This window comes from Anolis carolinensis, chromosome 2, assembly GCF_035594765.1.
Source record: "Anolis carolinensis isolate JA03-04 chromosome 2, rAnoCar3.1.pri, whole genome shotgun sequence".
In the NCBI taxonomy this organism is placed as follows: domain Eukaryota; kingdom Metazoa; phylum Chordata; class Lepidosauria; order Squamata; family Dactyloidae; genus Anolis; species Anolis carolinensis.
The window spans coordinates 256,274,099-256,290,892 of record NC_085842.1 but is presented as its reverse complement, the minus strand read 5'-3'; the positions used below and the strand labels follow the sequence as shown (position 1 = coordinate 256,290,892).

Here is a 16,794-nt window from a genome sequence, read left to right as displayed (position 1 = left end):
GGAGGACTATAAATGCCACGCTGACAAACATCGCCAGCCGGGCCCCGAAATCAAGGTAGGAGACCGGGTTCTTCTGTCCACTCGCTTTTTGCCCTCCCATCGCCCTTGCCGGAAGTTAGATGCCCGTTTCATTGGTCCCTATCCGGTGGTGGCGCAACTTAACCCCATGACTTTCAAACTCCAACTTCCGCGCTCTATGCGCATTCATCCAGTGTTCCATCGCTCCCTGCTCCTTCCGGCGGATGGTGTGCGCCCTGATGCAGACCGGCCGGCCCCCCCTCCTGTTTTGGTGGATGGGGAGGAGGAGTTCGAGGTTCAGGACATTTTGGATTCTCGCTTTCACCGCCGCCGCCTGCAATATCTCATTGACTGGGTGGGTTTTGGCCCCGAGGAACGCTCATGGGAAGACGCTTCCACAGTCCATGCCCCCGATTTAACCCGCCGCTTCCATCAGACCTACCCCACCAAGCCGCGGCCTCGCGCCTCGGGGAGAGAGCCCTATTTTGAGAGGGGGCTTGAGGAGGGGGATAGTGTGATGACTCATGGGCCATGTAGTCCCGTTCCTAGCGCTGTGGTGACAGATGAAGAGGAAAACTTGGGTTTTCCACCGTTTCAGCCAGAATTGGAATTTTCCCAGCCAGAATTGGAGCCCTTGCACCTGCAGGAGGTTTGTCTTCCAGAAAGCTGCCAAACAAGCCCTGAGTCAAAATCTCCCCCATTTTCTCGCCGTAACTATTATCAACAACAGAAAGGAGTTCAGCAGGCTAATCGCAGAAGCCTGAGAATCGCAGCCAGGCATTCAGCTGATTAAGACTGCTTTCATGAGAAATTTTAGGGAGTCATGCATCTGGACACAGAGATTGACTTTCGGTTCTGGTTCCCCAGAGAAGTGTTCTTTGGTGGGAAAACGAGACCCTATTTAGGTTCTTTGCCCTGAAGGAATTTTGCGGAGTCAATTCGTCAGCAACTGGAGTAGGTTGTGTGTGGACAGCGCTACTCCCGCTTCCAAGCCTTCGTTTCTGTTTCCAAGCCTTCGTTCCCGTTCCCAGCCTTGTTTACCTCCACGGACCTTGCCTTGCTTCCTAGGACTCAGCCTTGTCTTCCAGGACCTTGCCAAGTATTTTACCACGGATTTTGTCCCTGTTCCTCGTTCCTTGCTGCCTTGTATCAAGCCTTGTGTTCCAAGAATCAAGTTTACTTCCTAGCCTTGCCTCAAGTTCCTTGGACTAAGAACCTTGTCATCTCCCCTCACTTTGCTTGGCAAAGTGAGTGTTTCGGTTATTGGATTACAACTTTGGACCTTAATATTTTATATTGGACATTGTTTTCTTGGACTATAATTGACCTTTCCTGAAAGGTCTTCTTCTGAACTACATTCTACACTTATTTTTATTGACTTTATATATTTCCTTAATAAAGATATTAGATAGATTCTGGCCTCTGTGTATGGTTATTGGTGCTCTGCAGCCTGGGTCGTGACACCCGGAGAAGTCTAGGCTGCAGGGCACAGCAGTCACATGGAGATGAAAGAATAACATGTAAATGATGATGATGATGTTAAACTAGAGGAATGGAAAGAGGTCATGTGATTCCCTTCAAACTTTAGGACATTACTTGTTCTTGGTTTAACATATAGGCTAAGTTTCTAAACATAGTCCTATTTGGAAAGGGTTGTTTTCAACAGCCACAAAAAGCTGTTCAGCGTTGGTGCCTGTCTAACATTCATAGCCAGGGCCGTAGCCAGGAAAAAATTTCGGGAGGGGTTTTGAAAATTTGGGGGGGTTGAACCCCTAGCACACACACCCGGCTACAAACCTGTCAATATCTGCTTGAGATAGTGCCTGGAGGGACTCTTAATGTTTTGCGTCTCATAGACTTAGCATGGGGATTTGGTTAACCAGTTAAGATTCATGAGTAAACCAGGTTTTTTTTTATAACCTGAAAAATTTCAGGGGGGGGTTGAAACCCTACCCCCCCCCCCTTTGCTACAGGCCTGTTCATAGCTGGCAATATTCAACAACTGTGATATCACCCCTGAGAAGACCCTACTGTGCTGTCTGGAAGTCTGGGCCATCTTGGATGATGATATGATCTCATGTCATAGGCAGGATCAAAGGCCTTAACAGGATGTTTTCAAAGTATTGCCTTGAGCTATGCACAGTTTCTGCTTTGAATCCAAATAAATATCTGGCTAGGTGAGTAAAACTTGAAATTGATAGTGATTTTTAAATAGGAGCATCATACAAGGTTGTACTCACTGCAGGAAAAAATGTACTCACTGCAGGAAAATGTATAACATAATTGTCAAGACACCATCAAGTTTCATGCTTTGGGAATACTTTTGTTTTTGTACAGATACTGACAAAGTCATTAACACATGCATTATTGATTCTATGACAACCAACATAGAATACTACACAAAGGAATAAGACCATTTGTCAGTTTTTCCCACAGGAACAGCTACAAGTTTGCATCAGTTTTAGCTGCACATGTAACATGGATCATTCTATTCAAAATGTTCATCTTCATAAATATCAGTTCCATGTCAGATGACAACTATATCCTATGTTTATTATAAACAGCCTTTTAATGTGCATCATCTCCTCCTATGTTAACATAGGGATTTAAGAGGAACAAAGAGAAACTGGCTTTTCCAAGAAACAATTCTTACATAATCCCATTTAGCGGTAAAGCAAGCAATTAACAGTGCAAGAAGCTGCTATGTGTTGGCATCAAAATGACAAGGGATAGTACCAAGAGGACAGGTGGTAACACCAGTCTTTGCTATTATTGCTCCCATCAACCTGTATCAAGCAAGATAAAATTGATGCAGAAATCCCAAACCAGAATAGGCAATTGCCTGAAGCCTGTGGGCTGCAAGCATACCTAGTCCCCGTTTCAAAAAAAATTATAGAAGATCCCTCATTTTCTTTAAGGGTCATGGGGATCAATTCTGCTTCGGTATGATTTAAATCCAGGAAGGGTAGTTTTTAAATCTGGAAATGAATAAAAATCATTTCCTGTTTAGAAAAAAATCTATCTCCCATGGCTGAAACATTTCTAAAACAGTAAAGGCTTTAAGTAGTAATAGTTGTTGTTATTATTATTGTGTGGCAGGGTCATGATTACATGTTACACTTTGCCACCACTGTGCCTAACACATCTTAAAAATGATCAGAAAGCATTACTTCCTTTAAGTATCACTAGATTAAAGACAGAAAGACAAACAGAAACCATTTCACTGAGGAAGGAAGTAGATGGCTTTGTTTACTACACTATATATACCTTAAGTAAGATGTTAGAACATGTATCCCATAAATTTGTAGGAATCTAGCAAAACTCTTGGCTTCTATAAGTTTATGGGATATCTGTGAAATATGCAGAGCCTACATACTCTAAATGTATTGGATCAACTCTGATCTTGGAAACTAAGCAGCCCTGGTTAGTACTTGGATGAGAGACCACTATTAAATAATAGATACTGTAGCCTATATTTCAGAGGAACTTGCAAGACCACCTCTGAGTATTCCTTGCCTAGGAAAAAAACTCTATGACATTCATGGAGCCTTCATGAGTTGACAAGCAACTTGAAGACACATACATATGCTTACACATACAGCCTGTCAGATATTGTTGGACTGCAACTCCCATAACCTTCTGAGATGGGCTACTGGAAATTATAGTCCAACATCTAAAAATCTACACCGTTCCCACTCCTTTATTAGACTGAGAAACTGTAAAGGCTTTGACTTAGCAAAACTAAAACAAGGCACTTACTGGAACAGGAGGTAGCGGAGAAACTGATTCAGCCAGCAAAACAGAATCTGTTAGTTCATATTTCACTTTGGGGATTTTGGTGGGTGTAAACCTGCACATTCAAATGCAACACATTAACAGTTAATTTAGGATTAGACTTATTTCTTATGAACAACATGCAAAATGCGACTCATCTAAGCTGAACACCTACAGATCTCATAGAATTTGTACATCAGAGACAAGAACCAAGTTCTATTCTGAAACTTTTTGTTTCTGTGAAAAATTAAACTATTTTCATATATCAGATATTGGGAACACATAATGATGTCAGTCATTCTTAATAGATGTGTCATATTGGTGTAAAAATTAGAATGTGTCAAGTAAATACTGCATTAAGGGAAAAGAGGCTTTGAAACCTGTGTTGTTTGTGAATGCTACATGCCATCATTTTTAATATCTCACATTTCTCTTTAAAGGAATATTTTGCTTTGTTTCTGTTTTACATTATTTTTGCACAATTACAGTAGTTTATAATAGGTATTGTGATTTTAGCTGAGCTTTTGAATTGGTTTTAAGGATTTAAACTGCTTATTTTTTAATACCAATAATATTTCATTTTATTTTAATGTTTGTATACTTTTGGGTGTAAAATTGTATTGTATTGATTTTACTGTAAGTTGCTTTGAGTCTCTTTTTTTAGAGAGAAGAAGCAGGGTATAAATTATTATTATTATTAGGTGGTGTGGGTTATAGATATATGAAGAAAACTACCCCAGGGTTTTTTTTCTATCAAAGAAATGAAGTTTATTATATGGCACTAGCTGTGCCCGGCCACGCGTTGCTGTGGTGTTGTCTGGTGGTGTTAGTGAGAACTTGTTGAGGTAGTGGTGGTATTGAATGTCTGTTGTATGGTTGTCATTATGTTTAGTATGCATTTGATTGTTTGTGTACTGTGAAAGTGGTGAGGGTAGAAGGGGTCTATGTCCCTGTGTAGTACTGTATAGTATTTATACGTTGTCCATGTGTTGTGAATGCTGCATAGTAGAAAGGGTTGGGCTGGATGGCCCTTAGGGGTCTCTCCAAACTCTTGGATTCTATGCTTCTATTATTATTATTATTATTATTATTATTATTATTATTATTATTATTATTATCATCATCATCATCATCATCATCTTCTTCTTCTTCTTCTTCTTCATCTTCATCATCATTATTATGTAGAGGCTGGATGGCCATCTGTCAGGAGTGCTTGGATTGTGCCCTCCTGCATGGTAGAAGGAAGTTGATCTGGATGATCCTTAGGTCACTTCAAACCTTAGGATTGTATGATGTTGTTGTTATTATTATTATTAGTATTAGTATTGAGAGGCTGGATGACCATCTGTTGGGAGTGCTTGGATTGTGTCCTGCATGGCAGAATTGAGTTGGACACCCTTTAGGGGTGTCTCCTAACTGTGTGATGCTGATTCAATGTGTATTATTATTGTGCAGATGTTGGATGGCCATCTGTCAGGAGTGGTTGGATTGTGTCCTCCTGCATGACATAAGGAAGTTGAACTGGATGATCCTTAGGGGTATCTGCTAACCTTAGGATTGTATGATATTCTTATTTTTATTATTATTGAGAGGCTGGCTGGGCATCTGTTGGGAGTGCTTGGATTGTATCGTCCAATGGCAGAGTTGGGTTGGACTGGATGGCCTTTAGGGGTCTCTCCTAACTGTCTGATTCTATGATTCGATTTGTATTATTACTGTGCAGATCTTGGATGGCCATCTGTCAGGACTGTTTGGTTTGTGTCGTCCTGCATGGTAGAAGGAAGTTGAACTGGATGATCCTTAGGGGTGTCTCCTAAACTTATGATTGTATGATGTTCTTCTTCTTCTTCTTCTTCTTCTTCTTCTTATTATTATTATTATTATTATTATTATTACAGAAGAGTCTCACTTATCCAACATAAACGGGCCGGCAGAATGTTGGATAAGTGAATATGTTGGATAATAAGGAGAGATTAAGAAAAAGCCTATTAAACATCAAAATAGGTTATGATTTTACAAATTAAGCACCAAAACATCATGTTATACAACAAATTTGAAAGAAAAAGTAGTTCATTACACATTAATGCTATGTAGTAATTACTGTATTTATGAATTTAGCACCAAAATACCATGATATATTGAAAACATTGATTACAAAAATGCGTTGGATAATCCAGAACGTTGGATAAGTGAGACTCTACTGTATTATTATTGAGAGGCTGGGTGGCCATCTGTTGGGCGTGCTTGGATTGTGTCCTCCATGGCAGAATTGGGTTGGACTGGATTACCACAGTAATTATTTCATATTACAGTAGAATCTCACTTATCCAACATTCGCTTATCCAGTGTTCTGGATTATCCAACGCAGTCTGCCTTTTAGTAGTCAATGTTTTTGTAGTCAATGTTTTAAATTCATTGTGATATTTTGGTGCTAAATTTGTAAATACAGTAATTACAACATAGCATTATTGAGCACTGAACTACTTTTTCTGTCAAATTTGTTGTATAACATGATGTTTTGGTGCTCAATTTGTATAATCATTACCTAATTTGATGTTTAATCGGCTTTTCCTTAATCCCTTCTTATTATCCAATTTATCCAACGTTCTGCCAGCCTGTTTATGTTGGATAAGTGAGACTCTACTGTATATTTATAATCTTATATTATCTGCTTAGAACTGGATTATATGAGGCCCCTTCTACACAGCTGTATAAAATGCACACTGAAGTGAATTATCTGGCAGTGTGGACTCAAGATAATCCAGTTCAAAGCAGATAATATAAGATTATAAATGGGTAATATAGCTGTGTGGAAGGGCCTTGAATCTACACTGCCATATAATCCAGTGAAAATCAGATAATCTGTATCTTATAGGCAGTGGGGAAGAGGCCTGAGGCCTAACTGTGCCTGTCCCCTGGGCTGAGTGGGTTGCTAGGAGACCAAGTGGGCAGAGTTCTAACTGGCAGCAATTGGATAAAAAACAATTATTTCTTTCCCTCTAATTAGGACTTTATTTTTCTTTTCTTTTTGTTGTATGAACGTAGAGGCATGGATGAGGGGTTGTGTTGCCAAGTTTAGTGTTTCTGGGATGTGTAGTTTTGTTGTTTTGTCCTAGGCCAAATTTTTTTAAATCCTTTTATATATATATATATATATATATATATATATATATATATATATATATAGTTGTTGTGATTATTATCCTTATTACCATAAAAGGGAAAAACGATGTAACAGGACTAGTTATTGTTACTGCACCCTCCACTCTGAGAAGATAAAGGAGAAAAAGGCATCTGAAGACATACCTGTTGTTTATTTCTTGGATTCCCAGTTCTGAAAAAATCTCCTTCATAACTAAAATCCAGAGCAGAAATATCCATTAGTTCATCAGGCTGTCATGGTTAAAAATAAATTGAGAGTCATTCTTGAAACCATTAAGAATCATTTATTGCATGGATTACTTCTCTAAATTATTACAAGTAAAACACGCAGGTTTGCATGGCAGCTTCTGCAGATAATAAATGGCCAGTAATACAAAAATATTATTGGTTTCTTTCTCCAGTGCAGTTTCTCAAATTGTGCTCGTCCAGATGTTTTGGACTTTAGCTCCCACGATTCCTAACAGCTGGTAAACTGGCTGGGATTTCTTGGTGTGGAAGTCCAAAACACCTCAAGAAGCACAGTTTGAGAAACAGTGTTCCAGTGGATTAATAGTCAGTCCTAATTTGTTGCGAAGGATTACAGTGCTCTACTAGTAGAGCTAAAGTATAAGTCTACCTCATGTACAAATTGAGGGCAGTTTTTAGGGCCAGAATAACAGATTTTATATAATCTGCGGATATGTTGAGGGTCATTCTGTGGAGAGGGGAAACCACCAATGCCATTTCAAGTGACCAGTCACTTGTGGCCACCACTATCACCTTCCCACCCAGTAATGCAAAAAGGCTACAAGCAGCATCATGTCAGAGAAAACAGAGCTTCTTTTAAGTATTCTTGGGATGAATTGAGGTCTTGTATTTTACCACTCTACTCAATAGAGGTATGGTTCCTTTTCTTATTAGAATTGAGGTACAGTACTCACATTAAGCCATAGATAAGTCGAGCCAGGTTTTTTGGTTTGATTTTTGATTAAAATTTCACGAATATATAAGGTACATTGTTAGTTAACATCAGTGGAAGAATAAGAAAAGAAAATTTCTTTATAGTCCATCATTCTTGAAAAATTCATGAATTGCTCACTGAACAGTAATTTATCTCTGCTTTTTTTCTTAAACTTTTTTTAAAAACCCTGCCTTTCCTCAGAAAACTCAAAGAAACTAAGAACTAATACTGAATTAGTAACTTAATAACTATTTTAAACACTAAATAAATATATTAACTACAGCAAGGGAACTTTAAATCACTAAAATGGGAAAGAAAATGAAGAAATTAGAAACTCAAGACAAATAATTTACCACCGCAATTAAAACTACTTTATAAAGGAAGCAATTGTTTATAGCTAAACTCAAGGCTTTGCAGATTTAGCCATTACCATTTGTTATGATTTGAACCTTGGCTACAGGCATATTTGCAAACATAATTGAAGGAATCGTATCCTCCAAAGAAGGAATCATATCTTTGATCTGTATGCAAAACGTGAAGGCACATCTTGAATGTATAAAATATGGATGTGGCCAGAATAAATGTATATAGAAAATCTCTGCAAACATTATGATTTGTTTTCTTTCTTCATTGATCTGATCTCGTCAATAATAGAACAGAATAGAAACAGAATAAACTGTTTCATTGATTAGAGCAAGAAGGAGGCACATCTTGCTTCTGTTCTCCCACCGTATTCCCCATTTTATTCATTGTCAGCTTTGGTTTGAGCATTTGTCACCCTCAGGCATCATCACAGCTCTAGCATTCTGTCAAAGTCTACTAGTACTGATGCGTGCTCTGAGCTGGGCAGCTGGCTCTTTCCTTGGCCATTTTAAAATTTCTCAAAATGCTCTGGAGCAACACTATGATGGCATACAGTCATTGTAGGAAACTTAAAATGACAACTCATAGCCACCCAAAACTGTTTCAAGGTAGGACTATTGATGAAGGGCAATCTGATGACACCTTACCAAGAGTCAGTGAAGGATATACAGTAGAGTCTCACTTATCCAACATTCGCTTATCCAACGTTCTGGATTATCCAACGCATTTTTTTAGTCAATGTTTTCAATATATCGTGATATTTTGGTGCTAGATTCATAAATACAGTAATTACTACATAGCATTACTGCGTATAGAAATACTTTTTCTGCCAAATTTGTTGTCTAACATGATGTTTTGGTGCTTCATTTGTAAAATCATAACCTAATTTGATGTTTAAGAGGCTTTTCCTTAATGCCTCCTTATTATCCAACATATTCGCTTATCCAACATTCTGCCGGCCCGTTTATGTTGGATAAGTGAGACTCTACTGTACATTCACTTTTGTCCAGCTTTGTATTACTAGATTTCAGGCCCTGATCTTGAATTCCAGTTTTTTATGAGTCAACTTCAGGTGGCAGACAAGGGTGCCAATTCTCCAGTTGTGGAAATTTCAGTTCAGGCGAGTTGAAAGGCAGTGTACAAATCTCCAACTCAGCCAGTATAGGAATGTTGATACAATCTGCAAGGTTTAATTTTGTTGCTGTAACTTGCAAAAACTCTGAAGGCTGTCTCTTTATTTACTTAGGCCCCATCTATGCAGTCCTGAACACCGGAAAGAAGTGGGATAAAGGAGGGGGTTATACAGAAAATGCACACCAGAAATACATGCTTTCCGCATTTTTAAAACCATTTTCTAATTCTGATGTAGGATAGGATCTCAATATAATCAGGTAAGGAATAGTGGGAAGGCATATCCCATCCCATATCTAAAAGTTAATTTGGTTATAATTGAAACCTTAATTACTAACAATAATGTAATTGACTCTACTGCTGCAAACAATATTATCCTAAAGTTGGGTGAACTTAGCTTTACAGTCTGAAAACACCTCACATAGTAAAATTGGTTTTATGAGACTGAATATATTCTTCTATATTGATTCGCACCAGAAGCCAGTGTACCATATCCAACAATTACATAGGGTGAGTAGGGAGCAGGGCCGGTTCATCATTGAGGCTGTTGAAGCCACCGCTTGGGGCGCAGCCCTTGGGGGGCGCTCTTTAGGCAGCGGTGGCAGCGACCATCGGGTTGCTCACTGCAGAACGAGAAAGTCCTCGCTCTTCTCATGAGATTTTGTGAAATCTTGTGAGAAAGCAAGGCCTTCCTGGAGGCCTTCATAGTTCTGCGGCTGGAGAGCGCGCCGCCGGCGGTATGTTTGGGGGGGGGGCGTGGCCCTAGGTTTGCTTACATAGCGAAAAAACCTAGGGCCGCCTAGGGAGGCCATGGATTACTCTTCCTTTGAATTTAAACAAATAGAAAGTGAAAAGGTGGACAAAAGCCATAGGAAACTAAAGAACTAATTAAGTATCTTCTAAATGTGATTTAGGGAAATCATGCTCCCCCTCTAGTCTGCCTTGGTCAGACCACACCTGGAATACTGTGTCCAATTTTGGGCACCGCAGTTGAAGGGAGATGTTGACAAGCTGGAAAGCGTCCAGAGGAGGGCGACTAAAATGATTAAGGGTCTGGAGAACAAGCCCTATGAGGAGCGGCTTAAAGAGCTGGGCATGTTTAGCCTGCAGAAGAGAAGGCTGAGAGGAGACATGATAGCCATGTACAAATACATAAAGGGAAGTCATAGGGAGGAGGGAGCAAGCTTGTTTTCTGCTGCCCTGCAGACTAGGACATGGAACAATGACTTCAAACTACAGGAAAGGAGATTCCACCTGAACATCAGGAAGAACTTCCTCACTGTGAGAGCTGTTCAACAGTGGAACTCTCTCCCCGGGGCTGTGGTGGAGGCTCCTTCTTTGGGGGCTTTTAAGCAGAGGCTGGATGGCCATCTGTCGGGGGTGCTTTGAATGCGATTTCCTGCTTTTTAGCAGGGGGTTGGACTGGATGGCCCATGAGGTCTCTTCCAACTCGACTATTCTATGATTCTATGATTCTATGATTTCAAAATTGCAAAGTGCTCACGACTTGTGACTTGACTGAAAATAGTGAAGGCAGACTTACTCTACTTTCTATAACAGGCTAAGTCACAAGTACATTTATATTCACAAAGAGCATAACTGTGAAATTGCTCAGCTAAAATCCCTGACCAGAAAACTCACAGTTTTAAGTAACATTAGATGCACTCTTATATGCATTTATCTTGAAGGTCATCCTAGTCCAATCTTTTAATTCGTATACGTATAGTCAGTCCACTGAACTGAACAAAAATTAATTTGGAAAAGACCATCAGAATTGCAAAGGTGTGGTTTCTATTTTAAAAGTAAATAAGTTTGGAAATCAGAAGTTCTGGTGATCTCTTAGTGATATCATTTGATCTTTAAAAACAGCCCCTAAATAAACTTACTAGGTTGTCTGTCTGAAGGTTTTATCAATTTCATTCCTACGAGATCATTGAAATCTTTTCCATTTACTCCGCCAAAGATATAGAGCTGTGATAAAAAAAACAAATAAGAATACTTGGTAATAAATTAAATATGTGTTGAAAAGCAATGTTATCACAAACCACACTTATGAACATTTTTATTCTATAGTTTCTCTTTGGAATGTCTTGAGATTCTCAGCAATTCAATTCCAGTACATTATGTGCAGAGAGGATCTACTCTGCCCTTAGATCAGTGGTTCTCAATTTGTGGGTTCCCAGATGTTTTGGCCTTCAACAGGCTGGGATTTCTGGGAGTTGTAGGCCAAAACACCTGGGGACCCACAGGTTGAGAACGACTGCCTTAGATCCTAGATTGAAATTAGATCCATTGTGTGAAATAAGAGCCTTTCAGATGCACCTGATCTTGGATAGACTATGACTGATTGAATACAATTGGAACTGGGGTGCCTTAACAAGAACCTATGATACCTGTTTTAGACAAACCACACTGACTGCAAGTTCTACCAGACTAGGCTTATGTTATTGGTATAGTATGCAAAACTCTATAAAATTCAGGACCAGGTTATGTCAAGGTAACTATACTAACCTCATAGAGAAAGCCAGATGTTTCATGGTGAAGGAAGAACAAATGCACCACACCTAAGTGCCACACAGGCAAATGCTCACTTCTTCTTCCAGATGAATCAGTGATCTTGTCTCTGCCTATCATGGCCAACAGTCTGTCTGGTCTGGCACAGCTACTGCTGGGGATAGGTCTCCAGCAGAAGAGGACTCTTCCCAGTATTTCCAAATAAGCTTGGAAAGGGTTAATCAGCTTTTGGAACAAATAAAGGTTTGTAGGCTCCAGAGATTAGAGGTTGAGTCTGGATGAGACAAGCTTCAATGGTTGTGAAGTAGCTCTGGGTGAGCAGACAACTTCATATCCTTGTTTTGGATCCTGGGTCTGCTGCCCATTGCTTTCAGAGAACCCCTGATGTAGGATTTTTGGACTTTGCCCTTGGCTTCCTTATACTTTGTTTATGGACTCTGTCTGTATTCCTGAATTCCTGGCTTTGACTGTGACAACTGCATTTCTGAAATTTTGACTTAAGTTTGTATTAATGGATTCCAGACCTTTGACTTATGGACCCTGACAATTGAACTTCTGGGATTTGATTACTGGACTGTGACTTTTTATGTTGGTTATTCTGGACCTGAGTATGTACTCCTTGGCTTATCTTCACTAATTAGATTTTTTATTTCAGGATGCCTCCTAGTTATCAGTTTATGTTTTGGAATGTTGTTATCTTGGCTGGACCCCTAAAACTTTAGTTTTCTTTATAAATGAAATATGGCCTTTGGCTTATCTTGTTTAGTTTATGTAAACTTCAGCCCTAATCCCAGTAACATTGCACATGACACTGCCCAAATTACAAACACTCTCCACACTTTCTGGTGTATTCTCTTCACCCTACAACGACCCCTCCACATTTGCAGGTTAAGCATTTGCAGTTTTGATGATGCATGGATTACTGTAATTGAACTGTTCTGGGTTATTGTTGGAACCCCAGTGGCAAAATGTGTTAAAGCACTGAGCTGCTGAACTTGTGGACTGAAAGGTCCCAGGCTCAAATCCCGGGAGCGGAATGAGCGCCCGCTGTTAGCCCCAGCTCCTGCCAACCTAGCAGTTTGAAAACATGAAAACATGAAAACATGAGTAGATCAATAGGTACCGCTCCGGCGGGAAGGTAACGGCGCTCCATGCAGTCATGCCGGCCACATGACCTGGAGATGTCTATGGACAACGCCGGCTCTTCGGCTTAGAAATGGAGATAAGCACCAACCCCCAGAGTCAGTCACGACTGGACCTAACATCAGGGGAAACACCAAGCACAAAGTAGCTGCACGCAACAACATCCTGCGGAAACTGACTGGCAGCTCATGGGGTGCAGACCCACAAGTAATAAGAACATCAGCCCTGGCCTTGTCTTTCTCAACTGCTGAGTACGCCTGTCCTGTCTGGCAAAAGTCTGCCCATGCGACGCAAGTGGACATAGCACTAAACGAAACATGCAGAATAATCACAGGATGCCTTAAACCTACACCTGTTGATAAACTCTACAAGTTAGCTGGCATTGCCCCTCCTGACGTGCGACGGGAAGTTGCTGCTAACGGTGAGAGAAATAACACTGTGAAAGCCACCCACTGCATGACTATCAGCCTCCTCCCACCAGACTCAAATCAAGGAAGGGCTTCATGAGAACCACCACTCCTCTTGATGTTCCTCCAACAACAGCAAGAGTGTCCCTCTGGGCAGCTAAACCTGGCCATTCTAACTGGATGGCCCCCCATGAGGGTCTTCCTCCAGGGGCAAACCAAGAATGGGCAACTTGGAAGTCCCTGAACAGACTCAGAAGTGGAGTGGGCAGATCTAAAGACAACTTGGCAAGGTGGCACTACCTGGAGGAATCCTCCACCTTGTGTGACTGTGGAGCAGAACAAACAACTCCGCATATGTATGCTTGCCCACAATGTCCTGCCTCATGCACGGAGGAGTTGTTGTTTAAAGCTACGGACAATGCGGTTGCTGTTGCCCGTTTTTGGTCTAAAACTATTTAGTTGCTTGTGATTTCCTTTTTTTTTTCATCATTTTAAAATGTATTTGTTATGCAATGCTTTTGATACGAAATAAATAAATCAGGGGAAACCTTTACCTTCATCTTTAGCAAAACATACTAACACTGAAGTCCAGGGATGCTCTGGTGTTTTGTTTCACTGAGACCCCAGAGCATTGCCTGACTTCTAATGTGGGGTAAAATTGTGTTAAATGGTTTTGGACTGGAAATCTCAGATGTTGTCTGGACATGCAAATTTGACTTTGGATCAAACTCGCTGTTTGGAGCCAGTATAGACAAGCCCCCAACCAATTTCCATAGGACATCATGTTTCTTTCTGTGGAAAAGATCTAAGCACCATTATCAACTTTACATGTTGTTAAGCTTTAGTATTATTAGCTGATCTACTGGTTAGATGTGTTCAGGGTGGGGGTTTTTTTGCTCAGTTTTTTGAAAGAAATTAGACAATGACACTCCATGAGAGGCTGTAAAATTCAGGGAATGACAAGTTTCTGGCTTTAAAATAATTTTCACTTACATGGCTGTGGAGAATAAAAGCAACATGGTTCTGTCTGCAAGCAGGAGGGATCCCTACATAAAGTGGCATCTTCCATTTCATCCGTGCTGTGTGACACAAACGAAATAAAAAAGTAATAAATAATGAAGCCAACTCACTGTCAGCAATCTAAACAATGAGTGGATTTCCAGTGGATTATGTCAGAAATGGTCTTAGTACTATAAATATTTTGTGAGAAACTACTGAAAGCCTGAGACCTTTTGTTGGACATGCCAGAGAAATAACAGTAGTCATGAAAGCAGAAGAAAGCTGTGAAAACAATTACACTGAGGTAATCCTCCATTTGTACTTCTAAGAAAAAGAAAGGGGGAGGGAAGAGAAGGAAAGAGTGCTTTTTATATTACACTCCTTAGTTACTGGGTTTAAAATCACTATAACTTCAAACCAAATGCACAAGAGTGCTATTGTAATAAAGCAGATTTATGTGAAACTAAAAGGAAAATGCGAAGAGGGAAAAGTGCAGGGATAGAAGATGAAAGAAAGTACATTTATTATGCCAAAGAAAATGCCAACAACAAATCTGAGGTTGGCATAAAATGACTTTCAATTTTCATTTCCCTCAATATGCTATAGAAGTGCTATGATTAGGAAACACTAAGTGTCAGATAATTTTAATTCTTTAATATAAGGCAGCCTCCCTCAATCTGATATCCCCAAGATGTATTCCATTAAAATTCCATTCATCCTCAGCCAGCACTGATTGTGTCCATTGCTGTAGTTCAATGTAATGGGAAGACACCAGATTGGAGAAGACTGACATGAGATGCTGCCTATTTAGATGAGGAATAGGGATTTTTTTTTTTACTATGGACAGCCTATGATTTTATTGATGGGTCACATGCTATTCCCAGGAAAAAAAATCCTTATGTGCCAAAGAGTTCTACCTATTTTGAGTTGATCTTTATGCCAGAAAGCAAATAGTCTTCAAGGCGTTATCCTCTAAGTACATTTATTTATTTACTTATGTAATAGGCTGTGGAACTCCCTCCCTAATGAAATTAGATCAGCCCCCTCCCTCCTGACCTTCAGGAAAAGGTTAAAAACATGGTTGTGGGACCAAGCTTTCGGCTAGTCATTTACCAGTGCAATATGTAAACTCGGAATAGTGCAAAGACAAATGGAATGACTTCAGATTATGGTATTGGATTGTGTGATTCTAAATTAATGTTTTTAATGTTGATATGTTTTAATGGTTGTTTTTAACGTATATGTTTATTTTATTGGATGCATGCTTTTGGCATCAAATTGTTGCCTATATATGTGAGCCACTCTGAGTCCCCTATGAGGTGAGAAGGGCGGGGTATGAATGTGGTAAATAAATAATAACTTTATTTATGTTATAACTTAACTTATGTAATAACTTAACATGTGCATAGATAATGTATTTTTCTCAGCATAAGAAATCTATTTCTATTTCTCTTCCTGCATATATCCTATGATGTAAATTGACCTGAGAGAGCAACTAATTTAAGATCACCAAGGACGTCATGACATTAAGATCGGGTTTCACCACGCAGTGTGGGAGGCGTGAGGAACCTGTTGCCCCACATCCCACATTACCTGGCTTTCCCCTGACCTCATCCTATGGGGGAAGCATCTGATGCCCAGCTTCTCCCTGTTGTTGCCTATGCAACATGGGAAGCCTCCCATGTTGCTGCCATGATGGGAGGCTTCCCATGTTGCCTTACGACACTCTCTCTTCACTTGCACCCTGGAGCCCCACTGAAAGTAGATCTACATTGTGAAATGGATGCTGGCAAGCTCCATGCCACAAGGGAAGAGGGATGGGCAATTTTGCCCATCTGATGAGGTAGCAAATCTACTTCATGGATGAATCGAGGTTTGAACTAAGGTCATCCTAGTCCAGTCCTTTAATTCGTATACAGTCAGTCCTTGACCTTCATTGGGGTTAGGGACTCAGAAACTCCACAAAACCTTGAACAAGATTATATTTTATCTGAGAGAACACCAATCTAGGAATTTCTAGGTCGTTCAGTGCCACTGTCATCAACTTCTGCTGGAAATTGACCACAGAATGGCACTGCAGGACCTACAAATGTATAGAAATGTATTATATATAGAAATCTCTAGGTCCTCCAAAAGTCTACTATACAGTCATACTGGAGGATTTACAGAAAAGCTTATAATGTAAGAAATAAAAGTAAGATTTAAACTCTTGAGGACTGAACAGAGAAAGTCAAAATTAGTCTTATGATTAGAAAGAGTGAGGTGGCTGATTCTGGCTAACTCCTAAGAAAAGGCACTTTTTTCTTTCTCATGCCAAAATTAGCAAATCAGTCTTGGGGTTTG

General features: G+C 39.9%; 1 protein-coding gene across 8 annotated transcripts in view; it reads right to left on the bottom strand.

The window, feature by feature from the left end:
* Positions 1-16,794, bottom strand: part of LOC103277646 (uncharacterized) — a 111,465-nt gene that overhangs the window by 51,534 nt on the left and 43,137 nt on the right. For 7 of the 8 annotated variants that reach the window (XR_001729878.2, XM_062972097.1, XM_062972096.1 and 4 more), the window contains 4 exons: positions 14,446-14,531; positions 11,275-11,359; positions 7,099-7,147; positions 3,778-3,868 (listed from right to left, as the gene is read on the bottom strand). Coding sequence is in view for 7 of the 8 variants with exons in the window: in XM_062972097.1 (XP_062828167.1) it covers positions 3,778-3,868; positions 7,099-7,147; positions 11,275-11,359; positions 14,446-14,531 (311 nt within the window). In the remaining variant the exon portion in view is untranslated. The remainder of the gene's footprint in view (positions 1-3,777; positions 3,869-7,098; positions 7,148-11,274; positions 11,360-14,445; positions 14,532-16,794) is intronic. The other variant, XM_062972101.1, reaches the window with a different exon arrangement.